At 39.4% G+C, this 16,020-nt stretch overlaps 1 protein-coding gene across 2 annotated transcripts in view; it reads right to left on the minus strand.

Annotated features, from left to right (window-relative positions):
- Positions 1-16,020, minus strand: part of ALDH7A1 (aldehyde dehydrogenase 7 family member A1) — a 28,264-nt gene that overhangs the window by 9,617 nt on the left and 2,627 nt on the right. For both annotated transcript variants that reach the window (XR_014024873.1, XM_081315734.1), the window contains exons 3-13: positions 15,796-15,861; positions 14,681-14,761; positions 12,972-13,095; positions 11,548-11,680; positions 8,608-8,652; positions 7,807-7,884; positions 5,296-5,393; positions 3,807-3,848; positions 2,149-2,243; positions 1,476-1,560; positions 704-810 (exon numbers count right to left, since the gene is read on the minus strand). Coding sequence is in view for 1 of the 2 variants with exons in the window: in XM_081315734.1 (XP_081171860.1) it covers positions 704-810; positions 1,476-1,560; positions 2,149-2,243; positions 3,807-3,848; positions 5,296-5,393; positions 7,807-7,884; positions 8,608-8,652; positions 11,548-11,680; positions 12,972-13,095; positions 14,681-14,761; positions 15,796-15,861 (954 nt within the window). In the remaining variant the exon portion in view is untranslated. The remainder of the gene's footprint in view (positions 1-703; positions 811-1,475; positions 1,561-2,148; positions 2,244-3,806; positions 3,849-5,295; positions 5,394-7,806; positions 7,885-8,607; positions 8,653-11,547; positions 11,681-12,971; positions 13,096-14,680; positions 14,762-15,795; positions 15,862-16,020) is intronic.

The following is a 16,020-nucleotide window of genomic DNA, read 5'->3' on the forward strand; positions in this document are numbered from 1 at the left end:
TCATTTAACTGTTCATATCAAGAGAGCTGATGTGCCTTTCTTTGTAAGTAGCTTCTTAAAGAGACAACTAGTAATAACCCTAATCTTACCTACTAGATAAGGACAATATAAGATAGATTACTGGTTATCAATAGGAAACCCTGTGAGAGTTACCCAAGAAAGGTCTACCTTTTGGTCCTTCTCAACCTTCCATAATAGGGCTTCATACTGTCATAGGAAGTAACTGCTCTACTTCTAGTTTGTAGAAATCTGTATCTACAAACATAAAGTCTCCTTCGAGTCAAATTCAACTGAAAACTTCATGGACACATCTGTTACTTTGTTTTCATTTTTTAGTGGCAAAAGGCACCGCTGCACGCCATTTTAATTTGCTAATCTACCTCTGGAATTGCCAGGTGTTCACCTGTTCAAGTACTAAAGAGTACTCAAATTGGATAAATTCAACTAAGTGCCACCTCTTGGACGGGTAGTTTTCAAGCATGATAAAGTGTACATTATTACAGGTTATGTAAACACTATAGAAACAGGAAATATATTTGGTTAAACTTGGTGAAACAAAATTCGAAGGTGAAGGATTATTTATCAGGTGAAGGATAAAAGCAACAAGAGTTTGATGGGGGTACGTAGTATTGGTCAGAACAACACATTCTTCGACACCACTGCTTTTAAGTTTTATTTTATAGATGTAAATGAGACTAATCACCTTCCCACCATAGACAACAGTGCCCCCTTGTTGTTTGGCCACTTCCACTGCATCAAGGAACATCTTAACTGCTTGCTTTGTATGAAGAGGACCATACAAGGTGTTTGCTGCAATTAAAAAAAAAGTCTAAGTCAGACATGTCAAACACAAGGCCCGGGGGCCGGATCCGGCCCGCAAAGTGGTTTAATGTGGCCCGCGAAGCCATCCTGGAAACAGTGAGGGAACGGCCCCCACTGCCTTGGCCCTGGCCCAGAGACCCTCTTTCTGCCAGAGACCCTCAGATCTGTCCCACTCCTGCCCAGGCCCCCATAGGCACCCTTGATGCGAACGATGTAGAGCTGGCCATGCCCACCCAGTAGGCCATACACACTCTAGCCACGCCCACCCAGTAGGCCACGCCCACCCTGGCCATACCCACCCGGCCCCGAGGGCAACCGTAATGCTGATGCGACCCTCAATGAAATTGAGTTTGACACCCCTGGTCTAAGTGAAAGCCAAATAAAACGTATAAGAATATATTGAGAAATCCATTAGATTTATTTTAAAAGCTCATGGCTACAACTGGAACAGGTTGGAGCAACTTTGTTATATCAGTACGTGGTTATTCATGTATATCATCCATTAGTACGTGGTACATCAGGGCATGGTTGTAAACAAAGGAAAAAGTTCTTTGAGGTAGCCTGAACACAAGACTAAAAGCTACTGTAAAAGTAATTAGATTTTAGTCAAGAACTATCACAGTCTATTTTCAGGAATAAAACAAAGCTCTTACCATCCCATGGATCTCCAATACGGACTTGAGCATACGCCTTCATGAGTTTTTCTACCACTTGATCATGGATGCTTTCATGCAAAAACTAAGCAGAAAGTCATGAATATTATTAGCAGTAACAGCACAACTTCAGCATCCTGCAGAAAACTATGGTATCTTCTGAAGATCTTTCAGATTTTTCTAGAGACTTAACTTTTGTAAAGTTATGACAAGCAGCCTTTCTCCACTTTTATGTGCTTAAATGTATGTAAGCATTTTATTTCTAATTTGATATTTAGCAACTCATGATAGAATTGGAAGGACGTTTGAGAATAAGGAGTAAAAGATACCACATTACTCCTTATACCTTTTCAAATTGGGAGTTAGATTTATGCAAACTCTGTCTTATTTTGTTCTAAACTGCACAGAAAATAGGACAGGCAGTAAAGAACAAATAGAACACAATATCTCCATGGGAAAATATTACAGTATATTTGCCGGGGCCAGAAGCAGTTGTATGCACAAATTACTATCAAGATTATGCAGAAGATATGAAGAGAACAACTAAGAAATCTGTCTATATATCTATTGTCTTCTTTCTCTACATGTATTAACTATCTGTCTGTCTACCTATCTATCTATCAGTCCACCCATCCAGACAGTAAAATACACAGATATATTAATAATTATTTACCAGCCTCCTAGCAGTTGTGCATCTCTGGCCTGCTGTACCCACAGCGGCAAAGAGGGCAGATGGGATAACCAGGTTGAGATCTGCATCTTCAAATACTGCAAGGAACAGAAGCAGATCATGATGGACCAGTGCAAAATATAAGCAAACTAAATACCAACTATAAGGAGTTAAGCAACAACTACCGGTGAAAGACTGTCAACAATTTTTATTCTAAATATATCAGAAACATTTATAGCCAAAACCGAACATCTGCAAAGGTCAGTGATTATCAAACAAACTTTGTTTTGATTCCTCTAGATTCATACAGAGTTGGGAAGAACAACTCTTTTCCCTTAGACAATGAGAAAAATACAACAAAATGTATAAAGCAGAAAGATCTTGAAATTAGCAGCAACAGCAGCAGAGGGGAATTTTTAAAATCCCATGCATAATTAATTCCTGTTGCCATCAGAACATTAAAATTTTCAGTACAGTTCAGTATGGTATCTCAGTGCTTTTTTTGTAAAAGAAAAAGGTGCCGGAACTCACACATGTCATACAACCTGCCTTGCCTACCCTACAAGGTTCCACCCAAAAACGGTGCCGGAACTCCGTTCTGAGCGTTCTATGAGAAAAAAAGCCCTGTGGTATCTAGTTTTTCTTCTACTTATAGAGAGACCAGTATCTGAAAATCTCAGCCTTTGGTTCCCAAAACTTATTCAGTCCTAACCTTGAACTAAATTCAAGGTTTTTCCTTATCTACAGGGCCAATCAAATCAGGACTAAGACTTTTAAAAAATGCCAGTCACAATACATTTCATTTAATCACATCCCCCATTTAATCCACTTTTCTGTTCCAGAAAAGAGTGCATGGCCAATGGGGAATACATGAATTCTGGCAAGTCAGAAAAGGGATACTGCAATCACCACTGATTCAGCCAGCTTGTACTCTGGCTTTCTCCTATGACACAGAAAAAATATGTGACTCAAAATGCCAGCAAGACCATCTGATGAAGCCCGTTTTAGCTTCATCCCACTTTACCCTTGCAAGGGAGGGGAGATAAGCAGCACAAAGCACACTTGGGGCAGCAGGCAATCCCTGGGGGTGTGGGGGGAAGAGAGATGAGAAGAGCGAGCTTTGAGAAGGGGCTTCCCTCAAAACTCTAAAAACTGGACGAATCAACTTGGTGGATCAGAATAGCTTTGCAGGCCAGCAATTCCACGGTTTACAAGTAAAAGCAGCAAGTTATCAGAGGCATTAACTGTCTTTTGCTGTATAAACCACAGTGAAAATGAAAAAGAGAAAAAGGGCAACTGATGACTAGAAATAAAGGACACTTTCTGAATTATTATCTACCCACCTTATGCAGTGAGATTAGTAGATTATTGAACTGTGGACTGGAAGAAAGTACCCAAATAACAAAGCAGGGGGGAAAAAGTAGAGACAGTGAGATTTGCCCAGAAAAAATAATATGCATATAATTCAAAAAGCATCTTGAGCACTCAAACATAAGCATTAATAATCCATCACCAAAATATTTTTTGCATTTTGATCTATTCAAGAGGACCATTAAAAAGCCTATATCTGGCCAAAGTATAGTAGTAGTTTCTGTACATATTCAATGAGCCAAGGAGTAGTAAGCACTACTACCAGATTTATATAGAAATATTATAATTACCAATAATAGCGTTGTTTCCACCAAGCTCCAACAGGCAGCGTCCTATTAAAATAAACTAAGTCATATTAATCTAGCCATTAACTAGCATTTATGCTAGCCCACCCCCATCATCTCATCAGAATTTTATTTAAAAAATGGGAAACCAAGAAATGAAAATATTTAACAAAAATGTACAATTGTTTTATTTACATAGCCAAAAATACCCATTTTTGTTACCATTTTTTTTAATCCCATTTATATCCCGCCCTTCTCCGAAGACTCAGGGCGGCTTACAATTTAAAGCACAAATCAATGCGCTTAGCAATAGCCTTCATTCTATGTATATGCCTGCTTATTAGGGCTTTCGCCCCCCCCAGCGGCATTATTACAAAGTCAGCTTATTGCCCCCCAACAATCTGGGTCCTCATTTTACCTACCTCGGAAGGATGGAAGGCTGAGTCAACCTTGAGCCTGGTGGGATGCGAACCTGCACTAATTGCAGGCAGCTGGTGTTACTTAAGGAGGCATTAGCCCACTGCTCCACCAAGGCTCTATAGTGCATATTAGCATTTCATGAATGATTAGGGTTTTATATTTCACTCTAATTCTCAGCCATAGCAAAAATTAGAATTTAAACAGTTTAAAAGAGTTTTGAACATGGTTCTTGACAGGGTCCTTGGTCCAGAAACTGAGAGAATATTGGCAGAAATGGCAAGTATGAAAAGGATTGATCCTTCAAAAATAAAAGCAGATGGAAAGGTTGTTAGGTAGGTACATGGCTACCTGACCAAAACAGCCAAACAACAAAAATGATTTCTTTCCCATCATTTCTTTTTCATCCATTTTTCATACAAACTCCACTGAGAAAACATCTTTTGCAATTGTGACTATTGGGTAGCACAGATTCTAAGCTGTTTATCTTACTAATATTCAGAATAATTAGATCAGACATGTCAAACACAAGGCCCAGGGGCCGGATGCGGCCCGTGAAGTGGTTTTATGTGGCCCGCGAAGCCATCCTGGAAACAGTGAGGGAACAGCCCCCACTGCCTTGGCCCTGGCCCAGAGACCCTCCTTCTGCCAGAGACCCTCAGATCTGCCCCACTCCTGCCCAGGCCCCCATAGGCACCCTTGATGCCAACGATGTAGAGCTGGCCATGCCCACCCAGTAGGCCATACGCACTCTAGCCACGCCCACCCAGTAGGCCACACCCACCCAGGCCACACCCACCCGCCCCCCTGAGGGCAACCGCAATGCTGATGCGGCCCTCAATGAAATTGAGTTTGACACCCCTGAATTAGATTAATGCCTGGACAGGGAAGAACTGTAGCGTGCACTCTTGCAACCTATTTTGTTATTTGAGCCTTGGTGATAATGTGTGACACACAACAGCTGCCAAAAGAGCAGTACAGGGTAGCACTGTGTGCCTTTGGCCATTTCTGTTTCATTTCTCTTTCTTGCATCTAGAGCCATTAAAAGAAATTGAGAAAAAAATTATATTACACTTACCAAATCTTTCCTGGACTGTCACAGCTACTTGCTTGCCCACATTGGTGCTGCCAGTGAAGGAGAGCAGATCAATTCGCTCATCTCTTGCCATTGCTGTGCTACACAAGACAATACAGGAATATTTTAAGATAGTAGTAGAAAAAGTGGAGCTAGAAAGCACTTCTTGTTAATTACCATTAAGATCTATTGCGATAACAATGGAATATTTGATACATGCTCTATTATGCTCTTCATATCATTTTGCTCCTTGATCATAAGTGAAAATTCTTCCAAAAATGTTTATATTATAAAGCATGAATAGAATGGCAAATACTTTAGTGTTCTGCTCTATATTGATCCAAATAGATGTGGTGCATAGGAAGAAGGACCTATGTTTGATAGATAAAATGAAGAGACAACTATGGAAAGAAAAAAATGGAACTCTATTAATTTTTCCCACTCCACAAGCCTTTTCAGTAAGGTTGTGCAATATCTTGGGTTTAGTTTCAAAAAGTTTTTTGTAGTGCCCTGGACTGCAAATTTTCCAAGTTCCCACCTTTAATTTCATACAACTTGTTATTAAAATGTTCACACTGTACTAACCAGATTTTATTTTCCAAACTGTTAAGAATAACGCAAAGAGAAAGACTTATGCACGTCTATGTACTATATTAATTCCTATAGAATTAATTTCTTCCCTGTTGTCTTGACATTTCTAAAAAATATTTCCACTTCAAGACAATTCCACATAAATTAATGGTCCACCGAAGTTATAGAAAAGCAAACAATCCATTCTATCCATTATAACATTGTACTGATGGAGAAATAGTTTGTCAATTCAGATTCATTTTCTTTTCAGTACAACCACATTTTTATTCATTTTACCAATGGCAGCACATTTAAATTGCAATTCTATGTCTGGGACTATAGGATTACACTAATGATCTATGTCCACTGAAAATTGTTATTTTCTTATTTAAAAGTGATTTAAGTGGCACTGTATACAACAGTTCCCCTTTTCTTAAGTTCAGCCAACAATATGGAAGAAAGATGGAGGGAAGGAGGGAGGGAGGGAAGGAGAGAGAGACATAACATTATTGAGGATAGAATTCATTTGGATTAATTAATTCACTATGGCTACTATGCTGCCCAATAATTTTCAAGTCTCTGAGCAATTTCTATCAATAGCAAGATTAAAAAGAAGAGATATACAATGTAACAGGACCCTCCATTAAATGTGCCACCCAATAGGGTTGGTTAAACTACACTGTCCTCAGCACTTTCCTGAAGAGCTATGTATTCATAGCTCTGCAGTTTATTTATTTAGAGAATTTATTTGGCTGCCCACTAACTTTCAGTGACTCTAGGAGGCTTACAGACAACTGGACAATGGCTCAATAGGGACAACTGACCATAGGGACAATTGAGCAGTTGCTCAATAGGGAAGGGGCAATCTGAATATTTGGGGACATGCTATTCCACAGAAGGAATCTGTAGTCATCACTCGTTCTGTGGTGAATACACTTGTGAGATTTCAGATACAGAAGCTGAGAGTATGGAAAAGGAGAAGGATGTTTTTAAAGAATCATGTCAGCATTCCTAAAAAGTATAACTCACTGCCAAAAATGCATTATGCATCAACATAAGCACAAAAACATGAAAAAGCGCGAGTACTTTATTTTGGGCAATACAATAAATAAATTGTACTTAGTACTTAGTCGGAAACTGTAGGCAAAAGGTAAGTCAGAAGTATAGAAGGAAAAAAGTATAAAATTACCAATAGAGTAGAAATAATTAGTGAATTGGGAAGGGGGGAATTCAGAGAGTGATTCTCGTAAGATTGGTTGCTTAAGACAAGAAATTACTCCAGAGTCTGGGGACTGGGAATTAATTGATTTATGTAGTCCAATTGTAAAAAAGGGAATTGGATTTGCACCAGGTATTTGACAACCCCAATCGATCACTGTCTTGAATTTTAACATTCTGACCATTGCCCACCTCTCTCTTCCCTCTTCATCCCCTCTACAAGAAAGCTACTTTCCTAAAACCACCGCTATGACAACCACAAATAATTTAAGTGACACCTCTAAGCTTCAGAAATACAATAGCAATACTCTGGAAAGTTTTGATAAATGGGTGAGGCCCACAATGGAAAAGTGACACTGAAAACAGGCTTGCATCTGTCTGCCCTTTAAAACAGAAAGCTTTCCCAATGACAGGAGATTGTTTAGACCAGTTCTAAACCAGGTCCAACATATTTCAGGTTTGGGAAACAGAGCTGAAGGCTCTGTCCCTTTGCAACTTCCCAACTTCTAAACTGGAAAGAGAGAAGATCTGACATTAACGTTTTCTCTCCGAGGTCAAAATCATATCTCCAACCTGGGTGCAGGAAACACTAGGAATCCAATGGACTGTGGATTGCTATATCAAGAACTGCAGGATTACACCCTTAGAAACAAACAAAAAAAACATGATTTCAGTAGTATCGGAATTTGTCTAAAATCTACATAATGTTCAAAATGTTGCACTTACCCAATATCTGCTCCACCACAAGCCAGAGAGCAAATAGCACCAGGCAGCTTGTTATTCTCTAGGACCTGTGCAATGATTCTGGTAATCAAATAAGACATTGATTAATGATACCATATTTCCAATGGGGAAAATAGAACAAATTTGGATAGACATCTAATATTTCACTTTTGACAATTTCATCTTGCAAGCATATCTAGATGTTGTTGAATACAATTCTTTTTCATGAAAGAGAGAACTGCTGTTTACTTACTTAAGTGGCCCTCCAATGTAGCTGCCTGTCGTCCTTCTCTACCTCACTTCCTGAGCTCTGGAGATCTTCAAAAGGGTAAGTGAGCGGTTTGACTGAGGTGAGGAGAAGCACGTGGAACCCAGTGGGCTGGCAAAGCAGACCCAAAGCCTGCAGGGACCCAGCAGGGAAGGATGGGATGGGGGAATAGGCAGGGGGCGCACTGCAGAATCTCTGCAGTCAGTCGTAAGGGCAAATGACTGCCGGTGGTGGTGGGGAATTGTAGCAGTCTAAACTTTGAAACTGGGCTGTAAGTAGCTTTGGGGGGAAGCTGTCACAATTTCAAACAGTCGCAAAGTTGATGATTACCTATACTTCCCACATCACCTCACTATAGAGGTTTTAAGTCTGGAATGCCTTCACACATGCATGCATACCACTGGGTGTCCAGGCAGCCAACTCAGAAAAAGGGCAAAAAGGTGAAATATCAAACAACAAGCCTGTTGAAACAATGTAGAAGACAAAACAAAATTGAAACTGCGTGCAAGTCATAGCAATAAAGGAAAGAAACTCACTTTGTAACAGCCACACTGGTGAGGGATGTTGTGGGTGCACCTTTCCTTTAGAAGAAAGGGGAGGGGGAGATACAGATTCTTAGACATAGGAATAAACTAAATTAAAATGAATAATATATGGTATTTTGAGACATTAACTAAGCACTGAAAGCTACAGAAGTACAGGATAACTATAAAAAGTTTTTTCTAAAAATGAAACCTACTGAAAACATAAAGAGACTTCTATATGTCCTTATCCAAGTTTTAAACCGCCAATTCCAATTCTAAGAATGCACCTCAGAAACCCACAGCAGGTGATGGAACTGAGAGTTGTGCTAAAGAACTTGACCAAAAAGCAGTTTCAGAAAAATTAACACCTCATAATAATCTGTCATAGCAAAAGAAAAATTAATCACATGATTACCCTTTATCTCATACAATCTACTGAAGTTCCTCCAGACACTAACTGTTCTTATTGTTAGAACTATCTTCATATGAATAAGGCTATTTTAACAACGTATTTGGCCATTTGTTTCTAAAATTGATTAGCTACTCCCTTGCAGGAATTGTCAGGTTGACATACAATAATAAAAAAAAAACCTCACTATCTTGTTCCCGCTCTTACACCATTTACTTTTTCAACTCGATTATTTGAGACCACTGTACAAAAACTGCATTTAAACTACCACATTTCACAGCTTGGTAGCAGCGTAAATTAGGGTGGCTTTGTGCATTCACCAACCTGACACAAAGCATAAGGATGGTTTGCTTGCTATATTAACAATGACCCAAACCGCAGTACTTCTTGTATGGCAGGCATAGAGAGCTATTTTTAAACTTAAGCCGCTAGAAATCTTGGGAAGTGCCTAATGATCAAGACTCATCCAGAGACAAGATGGGTAATTTGTGGCATGCCAGTTATCTTGGCAGCATAGATGATAGCAGCTACACTATCCCAGCGTGAAGGGATGATGGGTTCCTTAGTGTGTGATATACGGAAACAAAGAAACAACAGGGCACGTTTACTGCAGTATAAATTCAGTAAGCCAAGTATCGCCGTCTTATATCAGTCTCTTTTAAAGCAATACTATCTAACATATATTAATATCTAATGTATTAACTAGAATAAGGTAAAGGTAAAGGTTCCCCCGCACATGCGTGCTAGTTGTTTCCGACTCTAGGGGCCGGTGCTCATCTCCGCTTCAAAGCCGAAGGGGCAGTGCTTGTCCGAGGACGTCTCCGTGGTCATGTGGCTGGCATGACTAGACGCCAAAGGTGCACGCTGTTACCTTCCCACCGTAGTGGTCCCTATTTTTCTACTTGCATTTTTACGTGCTTTTGAACTGCTAGGTTGGCAGAAGCTGGGATAAGTAACAGGTGCTCACTCTGCTACGTGGCACTTGGGATTCGACTCACCAAACTGCCGACCTTCTGATCAACAAGCTCAGAGTCCTAACCCTCTGAGCCACCGCGTCCCTTGCTTAACTAGAATATGAATGCTGTAAATGAGATAAAAATATCATCTAATTTCTTGAAGACATACAGTTGCTTTGCACAACTAACAGCTGCACTATCCTATGTTTTTGTACCATTTACAAATGGCACATAACCACTGGCTCTTGTGGTTCTTGACTTACCGTCGTTTAACTACTGTTGGAAATTATGATGGACCATAAACAGTGCTTTATGGTTCATCTTAAATCAATCACCTGGCATCATGAAATGGTGCCCCTCCCACATCATGTGATTGCTATCTGTTTGGTATCCTGTTTGCACTTCTGACGGATTGACAAGCGCCCCGCAATCACATGATCACCATTTGCAACCTTCCCTGCTAACTTCCCCAGAAAGTCAACAGCGAAGCGGGAAAGCTGCTGCTGCCTACCAAAGGATTTCCCTTCCCTGGAAATCTTTCCCTGGGCTGCAAAAACAAAGCTCGGTCTGAAGTCCCTACTTCATTTCTCCAGCCAAGCTTAGGAATTGCCTTCTGTGCACAGAGGGAAGAGGAATTTCCGATGTGGGTCTGGAGAAACAAAGCAGGGATCGCAAAGATCCAAACTTCATTTTTCTAGCCAAATGCAGGAGTCCCTTTCCATGCACGGATGGGAACTACCTGCTCTCCTTCAGCAGGCAGCTCTTTTGCTCCATCTGCCTAATGACCTGCACAGTCACTTAGTGACTACAACGGAGAGAGCTGGGATTGAGGCTGTTGAGCAAAGCAGTCGGATGGGGGTCTCAGTTAACAATCGCTTTACTCAGGGACTAAGATTCCAGTCCCGATTGTGGTTGTAAGCTGAGGACTTCCTGTAAAGCATCTATCTGGAAATGCACTACTTTGCTTCAAAGAAGCAAACTGGCATCTTAAGCATATTTCGGTATTCTTGACTACCTCTGAATTGTGGGGTACAGGCAATAATATGTTCCCTAGCTAAATAGTCCCTAAATTAGAGATATCCTGCCTTACCTGGAATAGCGCAAACACATTTGAAGTAAAACTGGGCTTTGAATGTGATTGTGGCATCTGTATACATTGCCATTCAGCTATGCAGGGTAGTTGGACTTTTTTGTGATGCTTAAACATTACTCGACTGAGAGTATTTATCCCATTTTGAGCCCAAATTATCTCCTCTGCCACTAATAAATCTTTCCAGCTCTTTTTAAATTGAGACTTTTCCACAGCACCCGTTTGTCATAAGAACAGGAATCGAATTTTAATTTTCTTCCTGATAGGAACTCCCTTTAGTGCTAAAGATCTAACCAAATTCCAGAGAAAAGAAAGTCTTACTCTTCACCTTGTAGGGTTATAGCTTACTAAACTGGCTTTATATCATTCTGAATTTTTGTTTGTTTCATTGTACTCCATGTGCACAAACGTTATAAAGTATGTTTGTGCACATAGTGTAAAGTATGGAGACTGCCACTGAAAATATTCATCTTGAAACTGGGGGAAAAAAACCTTACCACAAGCAGACATTGCCACAGATGAGTGCAATTGCATTGTTCCATCCATAAACTGCAACAGGAAAATTAAAGGCTGTGATGATGCCAACTAATCCCAAAGGGTTCCATTGTTCTATTAAGGCATGTCCAGGTCCTAAAAGCAAAAACAGCCGTTTTGTTTGGCAAGCTCAGGTGTTTTTTCTTTTTACTTATCTATCCCATTGTCCAAGGAGATCAGGCATATATATAAAAAGTATCCAAACTTATTGTTACAACAACTCTTCAATTGTTAGTGTTGAGTTACTAAAATTGGCCCTAGATCAAGCAGCATATTTATCTAAGTTAGTAATCACAGAGAAATAACCCTAGGATCAAACGTTCCAAAGAAAAACTCAATTCAATAGTCAGGCGGCTATTTACAGTGGTATATGTATATAGAGATACATACAACCGCACTCAATATTTCCACTGGTACAACAGTGATCCTTGAGATTCAAGGTACTGGTAATGGTGTTCAAAGCCCTCCATGGCATGGGGCCGGAGTACCTTAGGGAACATCTGCTGCCGGCATCAAGCTCCCTGCGCCCTGTGCGTTCCCACAGAGAGGGCCTCCTCAGGGTGCCACCGATCAGAGAATGTCGATTGGTGGCCCCCAGGGGGAGATCCTTCTCTGTGGGCGCTCCGGAGCTGTGGAATCAGTTACCGGTAGAGCTCCGGATGGCGCCCGATCTTCGCTCCTTTCGTCGCGATCTCAAGACGTTTTTGTTTGTACAAGCCGGCCTAGCCTGATGGGGATTGGTGGGGTTTTTTATTTTTTGTATTCTTAATTTTATTTTTGGGGTTTTATAATTGTATATTAATTGTTTTAACTTGGGCAATCATTTAATCTCTTTTTAATGTTTGTATTTTGTATTTCACTTTTGCCCTGTGAACCGCCCTGAGTCCTCAGGGAGAAGGGCGGTATAGAAATATTATTAAATTAAATTAAATTAAATTCTTCCTTGTTTTCCCTCTTTCTGGAGCAGATTGGTGGAGAGGGATGAATATTTACACAGAGCAGGGGTTTTCAAACTCGGCCCTTTTACGACTCATGGACTTCAACTCCCAGAATCCCTCAGCCAGGCATGCTAACTGAGGAATTCTGGGAGTTGAAGTCCATGAGTCATAAAAGGGCTGAATTTGAAGACCCCTGATATAGAGGTAGAAACTACTATGTCAGTTGAATTTCCTACAGACGGGAGAAAATCCATAAATTATATACTTTGACCAAGTTTATGCAAGGCTGATATAATGTCTGCTTAGGACAAATAAATATTTTGGCTTGTCCTGAAGAATATAAACTTAAAATATTACCTATGTCCAAAATAATTCACTATTCTATTACTGAAATTTTCTATATCCGATTATTTAAATAAATTCTTATGCAGGCAAAAATGTAGGCTTACTTTCTGAAGGCAGCATGGGTCCACCAAACATTCGAGATAAACCAACAGCATAATCACAGATATCTACATATTCCTGGACTTCACCAACACCTTCAACAAAGATCTTCCCCATTTCTAATGATACCTAAAAGCATTAAGGAAAACATTAATCACATGGAACTTGATGAATTAGTTTCCAATGGATGGGAACTAATCAGAGACAAGCAACCTAAAACTAAGGAGAAATTTCCTGACAGTTAGAACAATTAATTAATGCTCCAACACTGGAAGCTTTAAAGAGGAGACTAAACAACCATTTGTCTGAAATGGTATAGGGTCTCCTGCCTGAGCAGGGGGTTGGACTAGAAGACCTCCAAGGTCCCTTCCAACTCTATTATTGTTATTGTTATGAATGCTTACAGTTTCCTTAGATCAGAGGTCTTCAAACTTCAGGCACGCTGGCTGAGGAATTCTGGGAGTTGAAGTCCACAAGTCATAAAAGGGCCAAGTTTGAAGACCCCTGCCTTAGATCCTCTCAACAGAACACTGCTAGAATATCCCAAAGGAAGGAACCTCTCTTGCTGCCTTTTCTAATTGTATAATTACATTATGTATGCAACCAATCAATAGCTCATGCTGTTGTGATTTTCAGCTGTAAATGGACAATACTAATATAATGGAATTGTTTGGATTCATCTAATGAATTCTAGAATCTATGTACACCCAGTTCTTGTGCCCTACAATGCTGAACCTGAGGATAAACTAAAGCAGGCATGTGGGCCAGATGCATCATACTGAAACTGCACCCACCCCATTGCTGGCAATGGGGAAAAAGTCACAATACATCACATGATGTCGCGTGTTTGACATGCCTGAACTAAAGCAAAAGAACTATTGATGCAAGAATAGCATTTTTTTTGCTGAACAAAACACAGGCAACCAATGCCTTTTTTATCACCTTGTCCTATGAGACAAGACGGAAAAAAATGTTGTTTGGATTGGTTAATAGGTGGATTGGTAGTGAATGCTGACTGCTAGCTGCTACTCAACCAACAGAAACTTGATCCATGGAATGATTAATTTTTTTGGGGGGGGAAATCCCATATCCTTGGTGGAGCCTTGGTGGAGCAGTGGGCTAATGCCTCCTTAAGTAACACCAGCTGCCTGCAATTAGTGCAGGTTCGCATCCCACCAGGCTCAAGGTTGACTCAGCCTTCCATCCTTCCGAGGTAGGTAAAATGAGGACCCAGATTGTTGGGGGAAATTAAGCTGACTTTGTAATAATGCCGCTTGGGGTGTGTGTGAAAGCCCTAATAAGCAGGCATATACATAGAATGAAGGCTACTGCTAAGCTTGTAAGCCACCCTGAGTCTTCGGAGAAGGGCGGGATATAAATGGAATTAAATAAATAAATAATAAATATCCCACAAGAAATGATATGCCTGAATTATTTTAAATCCCTACCTTAACATTTTTATTCCATCATAAAAACCAATTTAGGAAATTCAATAGAGCTGTTTTGTTCAGAACTGAAAACATGCCTCCTTAACTTTAATCAATACTTGGTAAAAGAAATGAAGTCTGTTGCCATACCAGCATAATGGCATTTGTCAGTGTTTAGAAATCTAATTGATTAAATTAGCAATGCACTCCAGAAGCAACACTACAGGAACTAATGTCTGCATTTTTTTTACTAATTTAATGATTATCAATTCCATGGTAAAACTTACTAAATTTCCTAAAATTTTGATTTTGTCTCTTAAGGCGTCTCCAATCTGTCTCACTATTTCTCCTCGTTTAGGTGCAGGAACCTATAAAAAGAAAGCAAAAAAATTATTTGCTTAAGTCCAGTCTTTCAGAATCCTGCATGCTTTCCCTAAAATCATGCAAAATATATTTCTGGACATAAAATGATTTGATATTTTACTATGAATACTGAACAAAGCCTACACTGGATTGGTAAAACAAGCAAACGTACAGAAGTTGCTGTAGTGAAAATTAAAATATTCTATGACATAAATCAGGAAAAATGCAAAACAATCCTGTCTGACCAATTTAGTTACACATTTTACAATTTTTACCATTAAAGGTAGTCCTCAATTTACCACAGCCATTTGTTTAACAACAATTTAAAGTTACAACAGCCTCCAAAAAAAGTGACTTACAACCAGTCATTAAAGTTACAACCATTTCACCATCCATAGTTGCATGATTCAGATGCATTTACAAAGGTTGAGCATCTTGAAGTCACAATTTACAACCTCTCCAGCTGGCTTCTGATAAGTGAACTGAGGAAGCTAGATTCACTTAATTACCATATGATTAGCTTATTAACCATGTGATTCCTGTAATGACTGAGGTGATTCATTCAAACTTATTATCATGGAAAAATGATAATAAAATCAAGAGTCACATGATGACTACAAGTTTAATGACTGCATTGCTTAGTGACCAGTTCCAACTGTGGTCACAAGCCAAGGACTGACTACCTTACCTGTGCACTTTTTGAAATATATTACTATTTTTAAATGCCTCAAAAACGTAGCTATCAAGTTGACCCAGCAGAATGACAGCTAACAAAATTAAGTCATATTCCAACATTTTGATTAATATATCACACATTGTTTAAGTGGAAGGAAATTCTATGAAATATACTTTAATTTACTCTCAGATGAACCTGAATGAATAGGACCAGATTTTAAAATCATACAGAAAAACACTACTTGATACTATTAGACAAGAGTACAATTCATGTGTATGATTTAAAAATATGAACATTTGATCTGAAAAAACAGACTTTAGCATCACTATCAAAACTATCCCTAGCATTCAAGATTTAACTCACCTCTGCCCATATTTGCCAAGCTTCTTTAGCTTTCTTTATTGTTTCTTCATAGTCTTCCAAATTTGCCTAAAACCAAGCAGTAAAAAAATGCTGCAATGGACAAAGTGATAACACAAAACTCAGTTTTTCATAAATCAATGGAAAATTGGAAATTACACAGATGTTTCATAAAGTCATCAGTAATCAAGTTCAGTTTGGGGGTTTCACTGTTATTTAAACACCGAT

Source organism: Vipera berus (genome assembly GCF_964194415.1).
Source record: "Vipera berus genome assembly, chromosome: 2".
Taxonomy (NCBI): Eukaryota; Metazoa; Chordata; class Lepidosauria; order Squamata; family Viperidae; genus Vipera; species Vipera berus.